Raw genomic sequence first — 24,877 nt, 5'->3', positions numbered from 1 at the left:
AATATAACTACTATAATAGTGCCCCCTATGTACAAGAATATAACTACTATAATACTGCCCCCTATATACAAGAATATAACTACTATAATAGTGCCCCTATGTACAAGAATATAACTACTATAATACTGCCCCTATGTACAAGAATATAACTACTATAATACTGCCCCTATATACAAGAATATAACTACTATAATAGTGCCCCTATGTACAAGAATATAACTACTATAATACTGCCCCTATGTACAAGAATATAACTACTATAATACTGCATCTATGTACAAGAATATAACTGCTATAATACTGCTCCTATGTACAAGAATATAACTACTATAATACTGCCCCTATGTACAAGAATATAACTACTATAATACTGCCCCTATGTACAAGAATATAACTACTATAATACTGCCCCTATGTACAAGAATATAACTACTATAATACTGCCCCTATGTACAAGAATATAACTACTATAATACTGCCCCTATATACAAGAATATAACTACTATAATAGTGCCCCTATGTACAAGAATATAACTACTATAATACTGCCCCTATGTACAAGAATATAACTACTATAATACTGCCCCTCTGTACAAGAATATAACTACTATAATACTGCCCCTATATACAAGAATATAACTACTATAATAGTGCCCCTATGTACAAGAATATAACTACTATAATACTGCCCCTATGTACAAGAATATAACTACTATAATACTGCCCCTATATACAAGAATATAACCACTATAATACTGCCCCCTATATACAAGAATATAACTACTATAATACTGCCCCTATATACAAGAATATAACTACTATAATAGTGCCCCTATGTACAAGAATATAACTACTATAATAGTGCCCCTATGTACAAGAATATAACTACTATAATACTGCCCCTATGTACAAGAATATAACTACTATAATACTGCCCCTATATACAAGAATATAACCACTATAATACTGCCCCCTATATACAAGAATATACCTACTATAATACTGCCCCTATATACAAGAATATAACTACTATAATAGTGCCCCTATGTACAAGAATATAACTACTATAATACTGCCCCTATATACAAGAATATAACTACTATAATACTGCATCTATGTACAAGAATATAACTGCTATAATACTGCTCCTATGTACAAGAATATAACTACTATAATACTGCCCCTATGTACAAGAATATAACTACTATAATACTGCCCATATGTACAAGAATATAACTACTATAATACTGCCCCTATGTACAAGAATATAACTACTATAATACTGCCCCTATATACAAGAATATAACTACTATAATACTGCCCCTATGTACAAGAATATAACTACTATAATACTGCCCCTATGTACAAGAATATAACTACTATAATACTGCCCCTATGTACAAGAATATAACTACTATAATACTGCCCCTATGTACAAGAATATAACTACTATAATACTGCCCCTATGTACAAGAATATAACTACTATAATACTGCCCCTCTGTACAAGAATATAACTACTATAATACTGCCCCTATATACAAGAATATAACTACTATAATAGTGCCCCTATGTACAAGAATATAACTACTATAATACTGCCCCTATGTACAAGAATATAACTACTATAATACTGCCCCTATATACAAGAATATAACTACTATAATAGTGCCCCTATGTACAAGAATATAACTACTATAATACTGCCCCTATGTACAAGAATATAACTACTATAATACTGCATCTATGTACAAGAATATAACTGCTATAATACTGCTCCTATGTACAAGAATATAACTACTATAATACTGCCCCTATGTACAAGAATATAACTACTATAATACTGCCCCTATGTACAAGAATATAACTACTATAATACTGCCCCTATGTACAAGAATATAACTACTATAATACTGCCCCTATGTACAAGAATATAACTACTATAATACTGCCCCTATGTACAAGAATATAACTACTATAATACTGCCCCCTATGTACCAGAATATAACTACTATAATACTGCCCCTATGTACAAGAATATAACTACTATAATACTGCCCCTATATACAAGAAAATAACTACTATAATACTGCCCCTATGTACAAGAATATAACTACTATAATACTGCCCCTATATACAAGAATATAACTACTATAATACTGTCCCTATGTACAAGAATATAACTACTATAATACTGCCCCTATGTACAAGAATATAGCTACTATAATACGGCCCCCTATGTACAAGAATATAACTACTATAATACTGCCCCCTATGTACAAGAATATAACTACTATAATACTGCCCCTATGTACAAGAATATAACTAAAATAATACTGCCCCTATATACAAGAATATAACTACAATAATACTGTCCCTATGTACAAGAATATAACTACTATAATACTGCCTCCTATATACAGGAATATGACTACTATAATACTGCCCCTATGTACAAGAATATAACTACTATAATACTGCCCCCTATGTACAAGAATATAACTACTATAATACTGCCGCCTATGTACAAGAATATAACTACTATAATACTGCTCCTATGTACAAGAATATAACTACTATAATACTGCCCTCTATGTACAAGAATATAACTACTATAATACTGCCCCCTATATACAAGAATATAACTACAATAATACTGTCCCTATGTACAAGAATATAACTACTATAATACTGCCTCCTATATACAGGAATATAACTACTATAATACTGCTCCTATGTACAAGAATATAACTGCTATAATACTGCCCCTATGTACAGGAATATAACTACTATAATACTGCTCCTATGTACAAGAATATAACTACTATAATACTGCCTCCTATATACAGGAATATAACTACTATAATACTGCTCCTATGTACAAGAATATAACTGCTATAATACTGCCCCCTATATACAGGAATATAACTACTATAATACTGCCCCCTATGTACAAGAATATAACTACTATAATACTGCCCCTATGTACAAGAATATAACTACTATAATACTGCCCCTATGTACAAGAATATAACTACTATAATACTGCTCCTATGTACAAGAATATAGCTACTATAATACTGCCCCTATATACAAGAATATAACTACTATAATACTGCCCCTATGTACAAGAATATAACTACTATAATACTGCCCCCTATGTACAAGAATATAACTACTATAATACTGCTCCTATGTACAAGAATATAACTACTATAATACTGCCCCTATATACAGGAATATAACTACTATAATACTGCCCCTATGTACAAGAATATAACTACTATAATACTGCCCCTATGTACAAGAATATAACTACTATAATACTGCTCCTATGTACAAGAATATAACTACTATAATACTGCCCCTATATACAGGAATATAACTACTATAATACTGCCCCTATGTACAAGAATATAACTACTATAATACTGCCCCTATGTACAAGAATATAACTACTATAATACTGCCCCCTATGTACAAGAATATAACTACTATAATACTGCCCCTATATACAAGAATATAACTACTATAATACTGCCCCTATGTACAAGAATATAACTACTATAATACTGCCCCTATGTACAAGAATATAACTACTATAATACTGCTCCTATGTACAAGAATATAGCTACTATAATACTGCCCCTATATACAAGAATATAACTACTATAATACTGCCCCTATGTACAAGAATATAACTACTATAATACTGCCCCTATATACAGGAATATAACTACTATAATACTGCCCCTATGTACAAGAATATAACTACTATAATACTGCCCCTATGTACAAGAATATAACTACTATAATACTGCCCCCTATGTACAAGAATATAACTACTATAATACTGCCCCTATATACAAGAATATAACTACTATAATAGTGCCCCTATGTACAAGAATATAACTACTATAATACTGCCCCCTATGTACAAGAATATAACTACTATAATACTGCCCCTATATACAAGAATATAACTACTATAATACTGCCCCTATGTACAAGAATATAACTACTATAATACTGCCCCCTATGTACAGGAATATAACTGCTATAATACTGCCCCCTATGTACAAGAATATAACTACTATAATACTGCCCCCTATGTACAGGAATATAACTGCTATAATACCGTCCCTGTGTACAAGAATATAACTACTATAATACTGCCCCCTATGTACAGGAATATAACTGCTATAATACTGCCCCTATGTACAAGAATATAACTACTATAATACTGCCCCTATATACAAGAATATAACTGCTATAATACTGCCCCTATGTACAAGAATATAACTACTATAATACTGCCCCCTATGTACAGGAATATAACTGCTATAATACCGTCCCTGTGTACACCCGCACTGTATACGGTTGCCTCGTCTTACCCCGCACGGTGAGCTGTGTGCCGTCTCCTCTACATTGCTCCTGGGCTCCGCCGTGCAGGATGGTGACACAGCAGAAGTAGCGTCCGGTGTCCCGTCTCCTCACGTCTCTCAGCCATATCCCGGCGTCCATTGAGCTCTGGAAGGCCTCGGTGTCCACAAGGATTCGGGAGGAGCCGCTCGGGTAGATTTTCGTCTCTTCTTCGTTCTCGTCTTTTCTCACCCAGGTCAGTGAAGGTTTCTGCAGACGGAGACTCAGCGAGAAGTTACAGCTCAGCTTCACCGAGGAGCGGCGGACCACCGTCACAGGACCGGACTGCAGGACAGAGTGCGGAGGACAACCTGCGGGCAGGAGAGGAGAACTACAACACCCAGAACGACACGCAGGGAACATACACCATATACCGTACTCACCCAGTAATGGCTGATAACAGGGAGTAATAGACTGTACTCAACTGTCCTACAGTCCTCTCCCCCAGTAATGGCTGATAACAGGGAGTAATAGATTGTAGTCACCTGTCCTACAGTCTCCTCCCCCAGTAATGGCTGATAACAGGGAGTAATAGATTGTACTCACCTGTCCTACAGTATCCTCCCCCAGTAATGGCTGATAACAGGGAGTAATAGATTGTACTCACCTGTCCTACAGTCCCTTCCCCCAGTAATGGCTGATAACAGGGAGTAATAGATTGTAATCTCCTGTCCTACAGTCTCCTCCCCCAGTAATGGCGGATAACAGGGAGTAATAGACTGTACTCAACTGTCCTACAAACGCCTTCCCAGTAATGGCTGATAACAGGGAGTAATAGACTGTACTCAACTGTCTTACAGACACCTTCCCAGTAATGGCTGATAACAGAGAGTAATAGACTGTACTCACCTGTCCTACAGTATCCTCCCCAGTAATGGCTGATAACAGGGAGTAATAGATTGTAGTCACCTGTCCTACAGTCTCCTCCCCCAGTAATGGCTGATAACAGGGAGTAATAGATTGCACTGACCTGTCTCACAGTCCCCTCTCTCAGTAATGGCTGATAACAGGGAGTAATCGATTGCACTGACCTGTCTCACAGTCCCCTCTCTCAGTAATGGCTGATAACAGCGAGCAGTAGCCGGTATGAGCAGGCTGTGTGGGGTGGTTACCTGCGCAGATGCCGGTGATCAGGACGAGGAGTTGTACGGTCATCGTCTTCATCTTGGAGGAAATCACCAGGAGATGAGAAGTAAAACTGCTGCCCCCCCCTGAGCTCCGCCGCTTCCTCCGGGGCCTATTTATAACCTCACGAGACAGCAGATCCCCGGAGATCCAGTGGATCCATGTGAATCTGCGCCGTCCGTCCACATTGGACCTGGAGAACGATGTCCGGACCCTCGGATGAAGTTACCGGAGTTCAGTGACCACTGGCAACAACGCTGCGCGGGTGCACCGCCGGCTCCGCTGCCGCTAAACCAAGAGGGGAGGACGTGGCAGGCACATTACACTTATAGGAGGGGGTTACCATTATCAGATCGGAGGGGGTCCGATACCAGCACCCCCAGACACAAGCTCCAAACACCACATAGTGGCCATTCTCAGAGCTGCAGCTCAGCTCCTATTCATTACAATAAAAGCTGAGCTGCAATAACAAGAACGGCCACTACACGGTGTATGGAGCTGTGAGGAGCTGCAGTACCGAGAACGGCCACTACACGGTGTATGGAGCTGTGAGGAGCTGCAGTACTGAGAACGGCCACTACACGGTGTATGGAGCTGTGAGGAGCTGCAGTACCGAGAACGGCCACTACACGGTGTATGGAGCTGTGAGGAGCTGCAGTACTGAGAACGGCCACTACACGGTGTATGGAGCTGTGAGGAGCTGCAGTACCGAGAACGGCCACTACATGGTGTATGGAGCTGTGAGGAGCTGTAGTACTGAGAACGGCCACTACACGGTGTATGGAGCTGTGAGGAGCTGCAGTACTGAGAACGACCACTACACGGTGTGTGGACCTGTGCGGAGCTGCAGTACTGAGAACGGCCACTACACGGTGTATGGAGCTGTGAGGAGCTGCAGTACCGAGAACGGCCACTACACGGTGTATGGAGCTGTGAGGAGCTGCAGTACCGAGAACGGCCACTACACGGTGTATGGAGCTGTGAGGAGCTGCAGTACCGAGAATGGCCACTACACGGTGTATGGAGCTCTGAGGAGCTGCAGTACTGAGAACGGCCACTACACGGTGTATGGAGCTGTGAGGAGCTGCAGTACTGAGAACGGCCACTACACGGTGTATGGAGCTGTGAGGAGCTGCAGTACTGAGAACGGCCACTACACGGTGTATGGAGCTGTGAGGAGCTGCAGTACCGAGAACGGCCACTACACGGTGTATAGAGCTGTGAGGAGCTGCAGTACTGAGAACGGCCACTACACGGTGTATGGAGCTGTGAGGAGCTGCAGTACCGAGAACGGCCACTACACGGTGTACAGAGCTGTGAGGAGCTGCAGTACTGAGAACGGCCACTACACGGTGTATGGAGCTGTGCGGAGCTGCAGTACCGAGAACGGCCACTACACGGTGTATGGAGCTGAGAGGAGCTGCAGTACCGAGAACGGCCACTACACGGTGTATGGAGCTGTGAGGAGCTGCAGTACTGAGAACGGCCACTACACGGTGTATGGAGCTGTGAGGAGCTGCAGTACTGAGAACGGCCACTACACGGTGTATGGAGCTGTGAGGAGCTGCAGTACCGAGAACGGCCACTACACGGTGTATGGAGCTGTGAGGAGCTGTAGTACTGAGAACGGCCACTACACGGTGTATGGAGCTGTGAGGAGCTGTAGTACTGAGAACGGCCACTACACGGTGTATGGAGCTGTGAGGAGCTGCAGTACTGAGAATGGCCACTACACGGTGTATGGAGATGTGAGGAGCTGCAGTACTGAGAACGGCCACTACACGGTGTATGGAGCTGTGAGGAGCTGCAGTACTGAGAACGACCACTACACGGTGTGTGGAGCTGTGCGGAGCTGCAGTACTGAGAACGGCCACTACACGGTGTATGGAGCTGTGAGGAGCTCCAGTACCGAGAACGGCCACTACACGGTGTATGGAGCTGTGAGGAGCTGCAGTACCGAGAACGGCCACTACACGGTGTATGGAGCTGTGAGGAGCTGCAGTACCGAGAACGGCCACTACACGGTGTATGGAGCTGTGAGGAGCTGCAGTACTGAGAACGGCCACTACACGGTGTATGGAGCTGTGAGGAGCTGCAGTACTGAGAACGGCCACTACACGGTGTATGGAGCTGTGAGGAGCTGCAGTACCGAGAACGGCCACTACACGGTGTACAGAGCTGTGAGGAGCTGCAGTACTGAGAACGGCCACTACACGGTGTATGGAGCTGTGAGGAGCTGCAGTACTGAGAACGGCCACTACACGGTGTATGGAGCTGTGAGGAGCTTCCGTACCGAGAATGGTCACTACACGGTATATGGAGCTGTGAGGAGCTGCAGTACTGAGAACAGCCACTACACGGTGTATGGAGCTGTGAGGAGCTGCAGTACCGAGAACGGCCACTACACGGTATATGGAGCTGTGAGGAGCTGCAGTACTGAGAACGGCCACTACACAGTATATGGAGCTGTGAGGAGCTGCAGTACTGAGAACAGCCACTACACGGTGTATGGAGCTGTGAGGAGCTGCAGTACTGAGAACAGCCACTACACGGTGTATGGAGCTGTGAGGAGCTGCAGTACTGAGAATGGCCACTACACGGTGTATGGAGCTGTGAGGAGCTGTAGTACCGAGAACAGCCACTACACGGTGTATGGAGCTGTGCGGAGCTGCAGTACTGAGAACGGCCACTACACGGTGTATGGAGCTGTGCGGAGCTGCAGTACTGAGAACGGCCACTACACGGTGTATGGAGCTGTAAGGAGCTGCAGTACTGAGAATGGCCACTACACGGTGTATGGAGCTGTGAGGAGCTGCAGTACCGAGAACGGCCACTACACGGTGTATGGAGCTGTGAGGAGCTGCAGTACTGAGAATGGCCACTACACGGTGTATGGAGCTGTGAGGAGCTGCAGTACTGAGAACGGCCACTACACGGTGTATGGAGCTGTGAGGAGCTGCAGTACTGAGAATGGCCACTACACGGTGTATGGAGCTGTGAGGAGCTGCAGTACTGAGAACGGCCACTACACGGTGTATGGAGCTGTGCGGAGCTGCAGTACTGAGAACGGCCACTACACGGTGTATGGAGCTGTGCGGAGCTGCAGTACTGAGAACGGCCACTACACGGTGTATGGAGCTGTGAGGAGCTGCAGTACTGAGAACGGCCACTACACGGTGTATGGAGCTGTGCGGAGCTGCAGTACTGAGAACGGCCACTACACGGTGTATGGAGCTGTGCGGAGCTGCAGTACTGAGAACGGCCACTACACGGTGTATGGAGCTGTGCGGAGCTGCAGTACCGAGAATGGCCACTACACGGTGTATGGAGCTGTGAGGAGCTGCAGTACTGAGAACGGCCACTACACGGTGTATGGAGCTGTGAGGAGCTGCAGTACTGAGAGCGGCCACTACACGGTGTACGGAGCTGTGAGGAGCTGCAGTACTGAGAACGGCCACTACACGGTGTATGGAGCTGTGAGGAGCTGCAGTACCGAGAATGGCCACTACACGGTGTATGGAGCTGTGAGGAGCTGCAGTACTGAGAACGGCCACTACACGGTGTATGGAGCTGTGAGGAGCTGCAGTACTGAGAACGGCCACTACACGGTGTATGGAGCTGTGAGGAGCTGCAGTACCGAGAATGGCCACTACACGGTGTATGGAGCTGTGAGGAGCTGCAGTACTGAGAACGGCCACTACACGGTGTAAAGAGCTGTGAGGAGCTGCAGTACTGAGAACGGCCACTACACGGTGTATGGAGCTGTGCGGAGCTGCAGTACTGAGAACGGCCACTACACGGTGTATGGAGCTGTGAGGAGCTGCAGTACTGAGAACGGCCACTACACGGTGTATGGAGCTGTGCGGAGCTGCAGTACTGAGAACGGCCACTACACGGTGTATGGAGCTGTGCGGAGCTGCAGTACTGAGAACGGCCACTACACGGTGTATGGAGCTGTGCGGAGCTGCAGTACCGAGAATGGCCACTACACGGTGTATGGAGCTGTGAGGAGCTGCAGTACTGAGAACGGCCACTACACGGTGTATGGAGCTGTGAGGAGCTGCAGTACTGAGAGCGGCCACTACACGGTGTACGGAGCTGTGAGGAGCTGCAGTACTGAGAACGGCCACTACACGGTGTATGGAGCTGTGAGGAGCTGCAGTACCGAGAATGGCCACTACACGGTGTATGGAGCTGTGAGGAGCTGCAGTACTGAGAACGGCCACTACACGGTGTATGGAGCTGTGAGGAGCTGCAGTACTGAGAACGGCCACTACACGGTGTATGGAGCTGTGAGGAGCTGCAGTACCGAGAATGGCCACTACACGGTGTATGGAGCTGTGAGGAGCTGCAGTACTGAGAACGGCCACTACACGGTGTAAAGAGCTGTGAGGAGCTGCAGTACTGAGAATGGCCACTACACGGTGTATGGAGCTGTGAGGAGCTGCAGTACCGAGAATGGCCACTACACGGTGTATGGAGCTGTGAGGAGCTGCAGTACTGAGAATGGCCACTACACGGTGTATGGAGCTGTGAGGAGCTGCAGTACTGAGAATGGCCACTACACGGTGTATGGAGCTGTGAGGAGCTGCAGTACTGAGAACGACCACTACACGGTGTATGGAGCTGTGAGGAGCTGCAGTACTAAGAATGGCCACTACACGGTGTATGGAGCTGTGAGGAGCTGCAGTACTGAGAACGGCCACTACACGGTGTATGGAGCTGTGAGGAGCTGCAGTACTGAGAACGGCCACTACACGGTGTATGGAGCTGTGAGGAGCTGCAGTACTGAGAACGGCCACTACACGGTGTATGGCGCTGTGAAGAGCTGCAGTACTGAGAACGGCCACTACACGGTGTATGGAGCTGTGAAGAGCTGCAGTACTGAGAATGGCCACTACACGGTGTATGGAGCTGTGAGGAGCTGCAGTACTGAGAACGGCCACTACACGGTGTATGGAGCTGTGAGGAGCTGCAGTACTGAGAACGGCCACTACACGGTGTATGGAGCTGTGAGGAGCTGCAGTACTGAGAATGGCCACTACACGGTGTATGGAGCTGTGAAGAGCTGCAGTACCGAGAACGGCCACTACACGGTGTATGGAGCTGTGAAGAGCTGCAGTACAGAGAGTGGCCACTACACGGTGTATGGAGCTGTGAAGAGCTGCAGTACAGAGAGTGGCCACTACACGGTGTATGGAGCTGTGAAGAGCTGCAGTACTGAGAATGGCCACTACACGGTGTATGGAGCTGTGAAGAGCTGCAGTACCGAGAACGGCCACTACACGGTGTATGGCGCTGTGAGGACCTGCAGTACTGAGAACGGCCACTACACGGTGTATGGCGCTGTGATGAGCTGCAATACCGATAATGACCACTACACATTGAGCGGCGCTGTGAGGGGGTGATCTTAATTAACGAGGGCAATTAGGAGGTTATATCAGGGTGAGTGCGGGGGGAGGGGAAGGATTAGAGGTTGGAAAACAAAAATGGGCAGAAGGAGAAGGGGGAGGACGGTGAGTGTGTGGGGGGTCCGTGTCCTCACCTTTGGCCTCTTTCGTGTGTGTGTGTGAGATGGTTTCGCCCGTGCTGCGTTGAGCTCCTGACCATGTAGTCACCGGCCAGCCTCCACTCCGCACACACTATACACATATTGGACGTCATGTGACTATATTTCGCTGGCCGGAGAGCCCCCTGGTGTGTACGGGCCGCAGTAATAGTGAAGGGCATTGGTGGAGTTGCCCTTTAAATTCCCACAGGATGTAACGAATCGGCGGTTGTTTGATGCAGGGAAAAGGGAAAAGAAAATCGCAGGCGGCCGCCGTGGACTCGTCCGTCGTGGTCTGGGATCTTTTCCTTTCGAAAGATGTGACTGAGCCCTTGGAGGAGCAAGAGGACGGCGAAACATCGGCTGAGAAGCCTGAAACCTGTGCGGGAGCGGACGTCACCGGCTCACAGGTACGAGGAGGCAGGTAAATGAGACTCCCTGCCGAGCGCTGGGCTTTGAAGAGTTGTCATAGGGCCACAACTTGAAGGAATTTTGGGAAAGGGCTGGTGGTCACAATCATATTGAGGGAGAGGGGGAGTGCAGATCTACCCCCCCCCCCCATCTGCTTGTTGTCAGTAGAGTGACACTTGTTCACTAAGCCGACTCCCTGCACAGACTGAGCGCAGCTGAGGGTTTGTTACACTGGATACTAACGAGTGGGATGAATTTCTCCTGCACTGATACATTGTAACAAACTGTCCCTAGAGGAGAGACCTGTGCAGTGCAGCTGCCCGCACCCCGGCCCCGCACACATCCAGACCGGAACCGCCAGAGGGCGCGGATCACTGCAGGGTCAGACACGGGACTACAACTCCCAGCAGGCATCTCCATCCAGGTAATAACCCAACCAGCGGCAGTCTCCCCTCTGACCACAAGGTGGCGCTGCAGAGTCCGCCACTCACAGATTATACTGTATGCGACTGCACCAGCAGAATAGTGAGTGCAGCTCTGGAGTATAATACAGGAGGTAACTCAGGATCAGTAATGTATGTACACAGTGACTGCACCAGCAGAATAGTGAGTGCAGCTCTGAAGTATAATACAGGAGGTAACTCAGGATCAGTAATGTAATGTATGTACACAGTGACTGCCCCAGCAGAATAGTGAGTGCAGCTCTGGAGGATAATACAGGAGGTAACTCAGGATCAGTAATGTATGTACACAGTGACTGCCCCAGCAGAATAGTGAGTGCAGCTCTGGAGGATAATACAGGAGATAACTCAGGATCAGTAATGTAATGTATGTACACAGTGACTGCACCAGCAGAATAGTGAGTGCAGCTCTGGAGTATAATACAGGAGGTAACTCAGGATCAGTAATGTATGTACACAGTGACTGCACCAGCAGAATAGTGAGTGCAGCTCTGGAGGATAATACAGGAGATAACTCAGGATCAGTAATGTAATGTATGTACACAGTGACTGCCCCAGCAGAATAGTGAGTGCAGCTCTGGAGGATAATACAGGAGATAACTCAGGATCAGTAATGTAATGTATGTACACAGTGACTGCACCAGCAGAATAGTGAGTGCAGCTCTGGAGGATAATACAGGAGGTAACTCAGGATCAGTAATGTAATGTATGTACACAGTGACTGCCCCAGCAGAATAGTGAGTGCAGCTCTGGAGGATAATACAGGAGATAACTCAGGATCAGTAATGTAATGTATGTACACAGTGACTGCACCAGCAGAATAGTGAGTGCAGCTCTGGAGTATAATACAGGAGGTAACTCAGGATCAGTAATGTATGTACACAGTGACTGCACCAGCAGAATAGTGAGTGCAGCTCTGAAGTATAATACAGGAGGTAACTCAGGATCAGTAATGTAATGTATGTACACAGTGACTGCACCAGCAGAATAGTGCGTGCAGCTCTGGAGTATAATACAGGAGGTAACTCAGGATCAGTAATGTATGTACACAGTGACTGCCCCAGCAGAATAGTGAGTGCAGCTCTGGAGTATAATACAGGAGGTAACTCAGGATCAGTAATGTAATGTATGTACACAGTGACTGCTCCAGCAGAATAGTGAGTGCAGCTCTGGAGTATAATACAGGAGGTAACTCAGGATCAGTAATATATGTACACAGTGACTGCACCAGCAGAATAGTGAGTGCAGCTCTGGAGTATAATACAGGAGGTAACTCAGGATCAGTAATGTATGTACACAGTGACTGCACCAGCAGAATAGTGACTGCAGCTCTGGAGTATAATACAGGAGGTAACTCAGGATCAGTAATGTAATGTATGTACACAGTGACTGTACCAGCAGAATAGTGAGTGCAGCTCTGGAGGATAATACAGGAGGTAACTCCGGATCAGTAATGTAATGTATGTACACAGTGACTGCACCAGCAGAATAGTGACTGCAGCTCTGGGGTATAATACAGGAGGTAACTCAGGATCAGTAATGTAATGTATGTACACAGTGACTGCACCAGCAGAATAGTGAGTGCAGCTCTGGAGTATAATACAGGAGGTAACTCAGGATCAGTAATGTATGTACACAGTGACTGCACCAGCAGAATAGTGAGTGCAGCTCTGGAGTATAATACAGGAGGTAACTCAGGATCAGTAATGTAATGTATGTACACAGTGACTGCACCAGCAGAATAGTGAGTGCAGCTCTGGAGTATAATACAGGAGATAACTCAGGATCAGTAATGTATGTACACAGTGACTGCACCAGCAGAATAGTGAGTGCAGCTCTGGAGGATAATACAGGAGGTAACTCAGGATCAGTAATGTAATGTATGTACAAAGTGACTGCACCATCAGAATAGTGAGTGCAGCTCTGGCGTATAATACAGGAGGTAACTCAGGATCAGTAGTGTAATGTATGTACACAGCGACTGCACCAGCAGAATAGTGAGTGCAGCTCTGGCGTATAATACAGGAGGTAACTCAGGATCAGTAATGTATGTACACAGTGACTGCACCAGCAGAATAGTGAGTGCAGCTCTGGAGTATAATACAGGAGGTAACTCAGGATCAGTAATGTATGTACACAGTGACTGCACCAGCAGAATAGTGAGTGCAGCTCTGGAGTATAATACAGGAGGTAACTCAGGATCAGTAATGTATGTACACAGTGACTGCACCAGCAGAATAGTGAGTGCAGCTCTGGAGTATAATACAGGAGGTAACTCAGGATCAGTAATGTATGTACACAGTGACTGCACCAGCAGAATAGTGAGTGCAGCTCTGGAGTATAATACAGGAGGTAACTCAGGATCAGTAATGTATGTACACAGTGACTGCACCAGCAGAATAGTGAGTGCAGCTCTGGAGTATGATACAGAATAAGCGATGTATATAGTGTTATACTGTGACCTCCATTATTACACTGCGCTGGGTCTTCACCCTTTTATTACAAATCCCCGGAATCTTCACCCCATTAACCCTTCTTATGCCGCACTGCCCGTCCTCAGAGTCGCCGGCCCTTGTTTCTACACGCTGCTTCCTGTGTTCTACGGTACTACAAATTCCGGCATGCTCCGCAGCTATCGAGGGCGTGTCTAGTGCGTGCAGCCAATAGTCTAAGCTGTGTGACCAATTTCCCCTGAGTGACAGCGGGTTCAACCAATCAACGCGAAGTAAGCCGGGGATAACTCCGGAGCGGGAGACATGGCGGATGTTGGCGCGGACAAGGTCTGTACACAGAGCGGAGCGCAGATATTGTGGTGGTGGTGACCTCTGCACTGTGGCCCTGGGCTGCGGGGGCCGCGGGCATGTCACGTGCACATTGTCCTCAGTGTTCCTGGGAGTTATAGTCAACCGAAACGCGTAACACACGTGACTGCTCCGCGTCCACAGCTGCAGCGCTCACTCCTACGTCCTGCCCCGGGGGTTGTGACCTCTGGGGGCAAAATTGTTTTTTTTTCTGTTTGTTTCTCCTTTTTTCCAAGAGCATAGCTTTATTTATATGTATGTATGTATGTATGTGTATGTGTGTGTGTGTGTGTGTGTATATATATAATATATATTTACACACAGTATACATTTTATATATATTAGTGTATATATTTTTTTTAATTTATATTATATTATAATTTTATTTAGTCTGTTTTTTTGTGTTTTTTTTTTTTTTTAGCGGTAAGGTGGGGGCTTGTCACATACTCAGATCTCCATTTTTTACATCTTTTCTTTGCAGAGGCGGTCGGCGTCTGTCCGCAGAGGTGGATTTCACAGCACTACATTGTTGTGGATTTCTCTATAAATCAGAGCAGTGAAAACTGCAGGATTTATTATTTTTATATTAAAATTGTAATTTTTGTATTTTTAATTATAAAATTTTAAGCGGCGCAGGACAATTGTCACGTGAATAGAATCCAACAAAAAAAAACCCCTATAATTAAATATTTCAATGTTTCACCCTTTCGGCTTCATCCAGGGCTCGCATGGCACAACTTCTAATTTAACGAAAAACACAAATTATAAAAAATACTGTTATCTGTTGAAAAGTAAAGCCGTAATACACAGCACTTTCAAATAGTGGCTCAGTCTGCAGAATTATTCTGTAAAGCCAGAAAGAAACATTAAACCAGAAGGCTGCGTGTTTTTATTTAAATTTACCACTTAATATATTAATAAAAAATTATCGTGCAGTTTATGGAAATTTTTTTTTTTTGTGTGTGTTTTAAGTGTGGGACGGGTTGGAGCAGGTGTATTGTGTTGCGCTCGCAAGCGCCTGAAAAAGCTAAAAGGGCGAAACCTGGAGTCATATGGGTTTGTTTACAAAGTTGATTTACATTGATGTGTTCATTAGAGGTTTTTGGGGTTGTTTTTTGTTTTTTTTATTATTGTGTTTTGGCTTCTCTGATTTATGGAGAACAAAGCCATTCAATCCATCTGTTATTGGAGGAGCTGCCTGGGCAGAGCAGAATGGAAAAGCCGGACGTCTGCGGTTTTATGACACTGTTCAGACTGATAGCGATGAGCAGCTGTTTTCACCTTTTTCAGTCTTCTGTACTGTTCCTTGTGGTCTTTCTGCTCCTATATACAATACCACCAGCCCCACAGATGTCATACACACCGGCAATATTTTTTAGGACTTTTGTTCCACTTTTTCTTTCTTTTTTTTTTTTTTACTCAAAACTAGTGTTGTCTTTGTCGGAGTTTGTGCCGCCTTCCATGCCCCAGAGTTTCACCTGAATTCCACCAATAGATTAGCTGTGCTTTACTAGGCCGGAGCTGAGGCCTGTGCTGCCATAGCACCTAGGTAGTGTTGTCCCCTACTAGGCCGGAGCTGAGGCCTGTGCTGCCATAGCACCTAGGTAGTATTGTCCCCTACTAGGCCGGAGCTGAGGCCTGTGCTGCCATAGCACCTAGGTAGTATTGTCCCCTACTAGGCCGGAGCTGAGGCCTGTGCTGCCATAGCACCTAGGTAGTATTGTCCCCTACTAGGCCGGAGCTGAGGCCTGTGCTGCCATAGCACCTAGGTAGTATTGTCCCCTACTAGGCCGGAGCGGAGGCCTGTGCTGCCATAGCACCTAGGTAGTATTGTCCCCTACTAGGCTGGAGCTGAGGCCTGTCCTGCCATAGCACCTAGGTAGTATTGTCCCCTACTAGGCTGGAGCTGAGGCCTATCCTGCCATAGCACCTAGGTAGTATTGTCCCCTACTAGGCCGGAGCTGAGGCCTGTGCTGCCATAGCACCTAGGTAGTATTATCCCCTACTAGGCCGGAGCGGAGGCCTGTGCTGCCATAGCACCTAGGTAGTATTGTCCCCTACTAGGCCGGAGCTGGGGCCTGTGCTGCCATAGCACCTAGGTAGTATTGTCCCCTACTAGGCTGGAGCTGAGGCCTGTCCTGCCATAGCACCTAGGTAGTATTGTCCCCTACTAGGCCGGAGATGAGGCCTGTGCTGCCATAGCCCCTAGGTAGTATTGTCCCCTACTAGGCCGGAGCTGAGGCCTATCCTGCCATAGCACCTAGGTAGTATTGTCCCCTACTAGGCCGGAGCTGAGGCCTGTGCTGCCATAGCACCTAGGTAGTATTGTCCCCTACTAGGCTGGAGCTGAGGCCTGTGCTGCCATAGCACCTAGGTAGTATTGTCCCCTACTAGGCTGGAGCTGAGGCCTGTGCTGCCATAGCACCTAGGTAGTATTGTCCCCTACTAGGCCGGAGATGAGGCCTGTGCTGCCATAGCAACTAGGTAGTATTGTCCCCTACTAGGCCGGAGCTGGGGCCTGTGCTGCCATATCACCTAGGTAGTATTGTCCCCTACTAGGCCGGAGCTGAGGCCTGTGCTGCCATAGCACCTAGGTAGTATTGTCCCCTACTAGGCTGGAGCTGAGGCCTATCCTGCCATAGCACCTAGGTAGTATTGTCCCCTACTAGGCCGGAGCTGAGGCCTGTGCTGCCATAGCACCTAGGTAGTATTATCCCCTACTAGGCCGGAGCGGAGGCCTGTGCTGCCATAGCACCTAGGTAGTATTGTCCCCTACTAGGCCGGAGCTGGGGCCTGTGCTGCCATATCACCTAGGTAGTATTGTCCCCTACTAGGCTGGAGCTGAGGCCTGTGCTGCCATAGCCCCTAGGTAGTATTGTCCCCTACTAGGCCGGAGCGGAGGCCTGTCCTGCCATAGCACCTAGGTAGTATTGTCCCCTACTAGGCCGGAGCTGAGGCCTGTGTTGCCATAGCACCTAGGTAGTATTATCCCCTACTAGGCTGGAGCTGAGGCCTGTCCTGCCATAGCACCTAGGTAGTATTGTCCCCTACTAGGCCGGAGCTGAGGCCTGTGTTGCCATAGCACCTAGGTAGTATTGTCCCCTACTAGGCCGGAGCGGAGGCCTGTCCTGCCATAGCACCTAGGTAGTATTGTCCCCTACTAGGCCGGAGCTGAGGCCTGTCCTGCCATATCACCTAGGTAGTATTGTCCCCTACTAGGCCGGAGCTGAGGCCTGTCCTGCCATAGCAACCAAGCAGTGTTATCCCCTACTAGGCCGGAGCGGAGGCCTGTCCTGCCATAGCCCCTAGGTAGTATTGTCCCCTACTAGGCCGGAGATGAGGCCTGTCCTGCCATAGCCCCTAGGTAGTATTGTCCCCTACTAGGCTGGAGCTGAGGCCTGGCCTGCCATAGCACCTAGGTAGTATTGTCCCCTACTAGGCCGGAGCTGAGGCCTGTGCTGCCATAGCACCTAGGTAGTATTGTCCCCTACTAGGCCGGAGATGAGGCCTGTGCTGCCATAGCACCTAGGTAGTATTGTCCCCTACTAGGCCGGAGATGAGGCCTGTGCTGCCATGGCAACCAGGTAGTATTGTCCCCTACTAGGCCGGAGCTGAGGCCTCTGCTGCCATAGCACCTAGGTAGTATTGTCCCCTACTAGGCCGGAGCTGAGGCCTGTCCTGCCATAGCACCTAGGTAGTATTGTCCCCTACTAGGCCGGAGCTGAGGCCTGTCCTGCCATAGCAACCAAGCAGTGTTCTCCCCTACTAGGCCGGAGCGGAGGCCTGTCCTGCCATAGCCCCTAGGTAGTATTGTCCCCTACTAGGCCGGAGATGAGGCCTGTGCTGCCATAGCAACCAGGTAGTGTTGTCCCCTACTAGGCCGGAGCTGAGGCCTGTGCTGCCATAACAAGTGAGCAGTGTGGTCGTGTTAGAACGATGGCTCCGCACCTGCCCTGCGCTCATGGTGTTATGTGAAAATCAGATGCCAGTTGCCCAAAACTCTCATCTCCCGAGATGTCGGCCATAGATGTCCTCTTCTAGGCTGGTGGTGAGTGTTCAGTGCAGTAAACTCCATTTCATCTCTGTATGTGCCTGCGCTGAAGAGGATGGAGGTGGTATCTGGTGTAAGTCCCCGCCATCATGGCAGCTGCCAGTGTCCAGTTCACCTGGGGTACTGAACAGGGGCGTCGCCATGATTTTATTTACCAGTCTTCAATTTTGGAGGCCATCTGTGTATATGAAGTCTGTGCCTAAATTAAAGGGATTTTTTTATAGATTGTGATAGTGGCAGGCTGCGGTCACAGGGCTGGCGGGGGCGCACAGGGCTGGCTGCGGGGGCGCACAGGGCTGGCTGCGGGGGCGCACAGGGCTGGCTGCGGGGGCGCACAGGGCTGGCTGCGGGGGCGCACAGGGCTGGCTGCGGGGGCGCACAGGGCTGGCTGCGGGGGCGCACAGGGCAGGCTGCGGGGGCGCACAGGGCAGGCTGCGGGCACGGGACGGGGGCGCACGGGGCGGGGGTGGACAGGGCAGGCTGCAGGAACGGGGCGGGGGCACAGGTTCTGAGTCCACAACAAATGTCGTTTTTTGTTTGAGTGACAGTGTTCTCTTTATGCAGCAGAGCGATGACAGCCACAGCAGCGACAGTGACGTAGCGATAATAGTGCCACGGAGAGCGAAACGGCGCCGAATCCTCCAGGGGTCTGTGCCCATCACTGCTTCCGTATACTCCAACAAGGTAGGACAAAGATGGCCGCTCCCGTACCTTACCCACTGTGTAATGGGCCCACAACGATGATGAAACGAAAAATGTCGCAGTGTTTAGCCGTACATGAGATTCACAGCTGAAGCCGCCGGGCATGGAGAACTCTGATCTCAGATGCATAGAGGGGTTCTTCGGTGCCCTTCGTCGCAGGGTTCATGGTCCAGATGGTCTCCTCACATATTTGGGAGTCGTGCTCACGTCCCCGGCAGTTGAGGCCACAACCTAATCTGCAAAACTCGCCTGGTGGCACTTACTTGAGTGGCGGTAATGAGTCCCATAGAGACCACTAATGACCGCAACATAGAAGTGATCTGACAGGAAAGGGGTGTCACAATGGGGTTGGCTCTTAACTCACCGGGTGTCATGGCTGCCTCAGTCGCTGTTCACACAACACTAATACTCCACACTGTGGTTTCTCTGGTGCTTCTATAGACAGGCTCGGGCATCAACCAGCTGTGTTCATTTGTGATCAGGCTGGCAGGAGTTAATATCTGCTAGCCTTCTGCTTGCCTCTGGGATCACATGTTGTGGGAAGACCTATCGTAGCCACATCTTGCCCTTTTTAAGCTTGCGGTGCCTGTCTTCCCATGCCGACAATAGCTTTTGCTACACCGGTCTGTGTTGTGTTGTATTCCTGTTCTGCTGGCGATTGTAGTGCTTTGTGTGTGGAGTTCTCTCGTCTTGTGGTTTTCTTCCTGCTCTTATTATCCTTCTTATATTTTGGCTAATACCTCTGTAAGCGTGCTGAGTGAATGAGTTCTGGTTTGTCCATATCTGTGGGTTCTACCATCCCTGTCCTGGCCCTTCCCTGGGCTGAGGGAGAGGGGTATTAGATCAGGGTTGGTCAGAAGCTGGGCAAAGAAGGCGGCCCAGACATCGTCACCATCAGACGTATCTCTGGGATCAGGGGCAGCCAGGGCCTCCTAGTCTGACGGCCAGTGTAGAAGCCCCGATTATCCATCACACCCCATAAGGAGCTTTTGATCACCCCATTGGCCCCTCTAAATGCGGTATAGAACATGACTCCGTTCTTAAAGGGGCTTTTCACCAGTGAAAAGCGGTTGTCAAAAGCCGCACTTCAGGGAAAGGCTCATACTAAGATGCCGTGGTGGTTTTGGCTGCCATTTTTCGTCACGGATGATGTGATATAAATGTGTCGTATTTTTCTTTTTCTTTTTTTTTCAGGTGACCAGTTCTCTGACACTGATACCGGATAACATCAGCACTCTGGCCCATATGGAGAAGGAGCTTCAGAAGAAGCAGGGCTGTGAAGGTGAGGAACCTCATTCTCCCCCGAATATGGTGGGGAAGAAGCTTCACACCACCCCCTCCTGACAGGTATAGTGACGGAGGGTCGGTAAGGACCCTACAGTTGTTCGCGTTAGTGGGGGGGCCCACCTATAGGACCACCCTTGCCTCTGTAAGGTAGGAGGAGTAATGGGGGAGTCTACACCTGGATGATTTGGGGGAGAGGCAACCTTGATGATACCTCAATCCTTAAATGAAGGGCAGTTTGAAATTGAGTACCACCTCTTTGCCATCCGCACCTCATTAGTTGCTTATCCTTAAAGTTTCTCAACTACAGAGGAGCGAGTCTGCTAAAATATAAATGTTAGACTTGCCCAAATTTGCTGGAGATACTCTTCACAAGAGGGTATAAAGAAAACTACATGACAATTTATGGCCGTCCCGTTTCCGGTGCTGCCATCATTTGGGGTGCGATATAAGTAATTGTCGCGACTATGGACGTGCGGACGAGGCAAGAATTAGTATAGCCGTCCCCCCTGCTATATTGCGGTTCACTTATTGCAGCTTCACTGTGTCGTGAGTATTTTTCATTTATAAGACGCACCCCAAATTTAGAGGGAAAATGTAAATAAACCAATGGGGTCCAGCTTACCGGGAAGTGCGGTGGTGGTGAAGTGAGGTTACAAGAGGCAGGGGCGCTGGTGGAGCAGGGCGTTGGCAGGAACGTCCAGAAACTGTCGGTGGTGCGGGCTTCAAATACATGGCGCCCGGAGTCTGCGTATGCGCAGATTGAGCTCTTGCTCTCATCTGCGCATGCGCCACTTCTGGCCCATTGCTCTCCCAGCAGCGGACTTAAGAAAAATGGCACCCAGAGTTGGCGCGTGCGCTGTCTGAGCAATCGGCTCCATGACTGATTGAGATCTCTGTGCATGCGCCAACTCTGGGCACCATTTTTCTTAAGTCCGCTGCTGAGAGATTAATAGGCCGGAAGTGGCGCGTGCGCAGATGAGATCTTGAGCTGAGGGCTCAATCCGCGCACGTGCCGACTCCAGGCGCCATATCTTTGAAACCCGACATTTTCAGGATGGGGCCTGTCTCACCTAGCACAGCACAGTCTGCAGCATTGCCCCTACCTCCTATCACCATTCTCCACCATCCCTCTTAGCCCCCCCCTAGCTAGATTCGGCTTATAAGATGCACCCCTTATTTTCCTCCCAAATTTTTGGTAGGAAAACTGCGTCTTATAATACAGAAAATAATCAAGTAAAATAGAACTCTGCTACTTCGCGGATTTTCTCGTATCGCCGGGGGTCTCTAGAACGCAACTCCCCCCATAGGTGGTAAACCAAATTGGGAGAAGTTCTACTTTATTGACCGGATTTGCTCGTCTGCTCTCCACTTCTCCTGTGATTTTTGGTCCCGTTCTCCTGATATCATGCATAGTCTCTTCCTCCTCAGACCTGGAGGGTGAAGTCCCGGTAGAGCCACCACCGGTACAGCCAGCGGCTTCCACATACGACCTGTCTGACCCTGAGGAAGCAGAGAACGACAAGACCACCCGATGTGACAGGTAACCATTACAGCCTCGTCCCTCATGCCACCCCGTCCTCCAGACCCCACCATGACGTACATTGCTTTGTTTAGAGTACGGGACTCCTCTCCGTCTCCACCCCCCACCCCCAAGACCCCAGTGAGGAAAAAGAGAAAGGGAATGAACCAGAAGATCAGGTACAGCCCTCGGTGGGGGTCACGTGGGACCATCACTCTGCTGGACTAGTCCTACAGCTTTTCTATACGGCTTGTCTTACAGGAAGATGGAAGAGCGTCTCCAGGATCTGGGCACCGTCCTGTCACCATTGCGGGGCTCCGACAACGATGTGATTGTGATGGGGAGCAGTCCGCCGCCCGAATTGACCATAAAGGTGCGCCGCAGGGGGAAGATCTTCAGGATAACAATCCGACCTGTGAGTAAAGGAGACCTCCGGGGTGAATTCTGTACATCCCCTGCCGTGAAGGACGTATTGCGTAAATACATGCCATTATGGGTGTGTGTGTGTGGTTGGGGGGCTGTGTGTGGTTGGGGGGCTGTGTGTGGTTGGGGGGCTGTGTGTGGTTGGGGGGGTGCTGTGTGTGGTTGGGGGGCTGTGTGTGGTTGGGGGGGCTGTGTGTGGTTGGGGGGGCTGTGTGTGGTTGGGGGGCTGTGTGTGGTTGGGGGGCTGTGTGTGGTTGGGGGGCTGTGTGTGGTTGGGGGGCTGTGTGTGGTTGGGGGGCTGTGTGTGGTTGGGGGGGCTGTGTGTGGTTGGGGGGGGTGTGTGTGGTTGGGGGGGGTGTGTGTGGTTGGGGGGGGGTGTGTGTGGTTGGGGGGGGTGTGTGTGGTTGGGGGGGGGTGTGTGTGGTTGGGGGGGGGTGTGTGTGTGTGGTTGGGGGGGTGTGTGTGTGTGGTTGGGGGGGGGGTGTGTGTGTGGTTGGGGGGGGGTGTGTGTGTGGTTGGGGGGGGGTGTGTGTGTGGGTTGGGGGGGGTGTGTGTGTGGTTGGGGGGGGTGTGTGTGTGGTTGGGGGGGGTGTGTGTGTGGTTGGGGGGGGGGGTGTGTGTGGTTGGGGGGGGGGTGTGTGTGGTTGGGGGGGGGGGTGTGTGTGTGGTTGGGGGGGGTGTGTGTGTGGATGGGGGGGGGGGTGTGTGTGGTTGGGGGGGGGGGGTGTGTGTGGTTGGGGGGGGGGTGTGTGTGGTTGGGGGGGGGTGTGTGTGGTTGGGGGGGGTGTGTGTGTGTGGTTGGGGGGGGGTGTGTGTGTGGTTGGGGGGGGTGTGTGTGTGGTTGGGGGGGGGGGTGTGTGTGGTTGGGGGGGGGGGTGTGTGTGGTTGGGGGGGGGGGTGTGTGTGGTTGGGGGGGGGGTGTGTGTGGTTGGGGGGGGGTGTGTGTGGTTGGGGGGGGGCGGGTGTGTGTGGTTGGGGGGGGTGGTGTGTGGTTGGGGGGGGGGGGTGTGTGTGGTTGGGGGGGGGGTGTGTGTGGTTGGGGGGGGGGGGGTGTGTGTGGTTGGGGGGGGGGGGGGTGTGTGTGGTTGGGGGGGGGGGGGTGTGTGTGGTTGGGGGGGGGGGGGTGTGTGGTTGGGGGGGGGGGTGTGTGTGGTTGGGGGGGGGGTGTGTGTGGTTGGGGGGGGTGTGTGTGGTTGGGGGGGGGTGTGTGTGGTTGGGGGGGGGGGGTGTGTGGTGTGGGGGGGGTGTGTGTGTGGTTGGGGGGGGGGGGTGTGTGTGGTTGGGTGGGGGGGGGGGGTGTGTGTGGTTGGGGGGGGGGGTGTGTGTGGTTGGGGGGGGGGGTGTGTGTGGTTGGGGGGGGGGGGGGGTGTGGTTGGGGGGGGGGGGGGGGGGGGTGTGGTTGGGGGGGGGGGGGGGTGTGGTTGGGGGGGGGGGGGTTGTGTGTGGTTGGGGGGGGGGGGGTTGTGTGTGGTTGGGGGGGGTTGTGTGTGGTTGGGGGGGGGGGGTTGGGGGGGGTGGGGGGGGGTTGGGGGGGGTTGGGGGGGGGTGTGTGTGGTTGGGGGGGGGGGTGTGGTGTGGTTGGGGGGGGGGGTGTGTGTGGTTGGGGGGGGGGGTGTGTGGTTGGGGGGGGGGGGGGTGTGTGTGGTTGGGGGGGGGGGGTTGTGTGTGGTTGGGGGGGGTTGTGTGTGGTGGGGGGGGTGTGTGTGGTTGGGGGGGGTTGGGGGGGGTTGGGGGGGGTTGGGGGGGGTTGTGTGTGGTTGGGGGGGGTGTGTGTGGTTGGGGGGGGGGGGGGGGTGTGGTGGGGGGGGTTGTGTGTGGTTGGGGGGGGTTGTGTGTGGTTGGGGGGGGTTGTGTGTGGGTTGGGGGGGGGTGTGTGGGGTGGGGGGGGGGTGTGTGGTTGGGGGGGGGTGTGTGTGGTTGGGGGGGGGGGGGTGTGTGTGGTTGGGGGGGGGGGGTGTGTGGTTGGGGGGGGGGGGTGTGTGGTTGGGGGGGGGGTGTGTGGTTGGGGGGGGGGGTGTGTGGTGGGGGGGTGTGGTTGGGGGGGGGGGGGTGTGGTTGGGGGGGGGGGTGTGGTTGGGGGGGGGGGGTGTGGTGGGGGGGGGGGTGGTTGGGGGGGGGGGTGGTTGGG

The 24,877-nt window shown here is 50.2% G+C and overlaps 1 protein-coding gene across 1 annotated transcript in view; it reads left to right on the top strand.

Annotated features, from left to right (window-relative positions):
- Window positions 1-11,315: 11,315 nt before the first annotated feature.
- The window catches only part of LOC142246773 (NFATC2-interacting protein-like), a 26,982-nt gene continuing 13,420 nt past the window's right edge, over window positions 11,316-24,877 (top strand). Inside the window, exons 1-6 of the mRNA XM_075319824.1 lie at window positions 11,316-11,504; window positions 19,383-19,502; window positions 20,715-20,802; window positions 22,236-22,347; window positions 22,422-22,505; window positions 22,588-22,822. Coding sequence (XP_075175939.1) covers window positions 11,331-11,504; window positions 19,383-19,502; window positions 20,715-20,802; window positions 22,236-22,347; window positions 22,422-22,505; window positions 22,588-22,822 — 813 coding nt within the window. The 5' untranslated portion in view covers window positions 11,316-11,330. The remainder of the gene's footprint in view (window positions 11,505-19,382; window positions 19,503-20,714; window positions 20,803-22,235; window positions 22,348-22,421; window positions 22,506-22,587; window positions 22,823-24,877) is intronic.

This window comes from Anomaloglossus baeobatrachus, chromosome 7 (assembly GCF_048569485.1).
Source record: "Anomaloglossus baeobatrachus isolate aAnoBae1 chromosome 7, aAnoBae1.hap1, whole genome shotgun sequence".
NCBI lineage: Eukaryota > Metazoa > Chordata > Amphibia > Anura > Aromobatidae > Anomaloglossus > Anomaloglossus baeobatrachus.
Note: the sequence above shows the minus strand (reverse complement) of the source record. Positions and strands in the feature narration are given on the sequence as shown.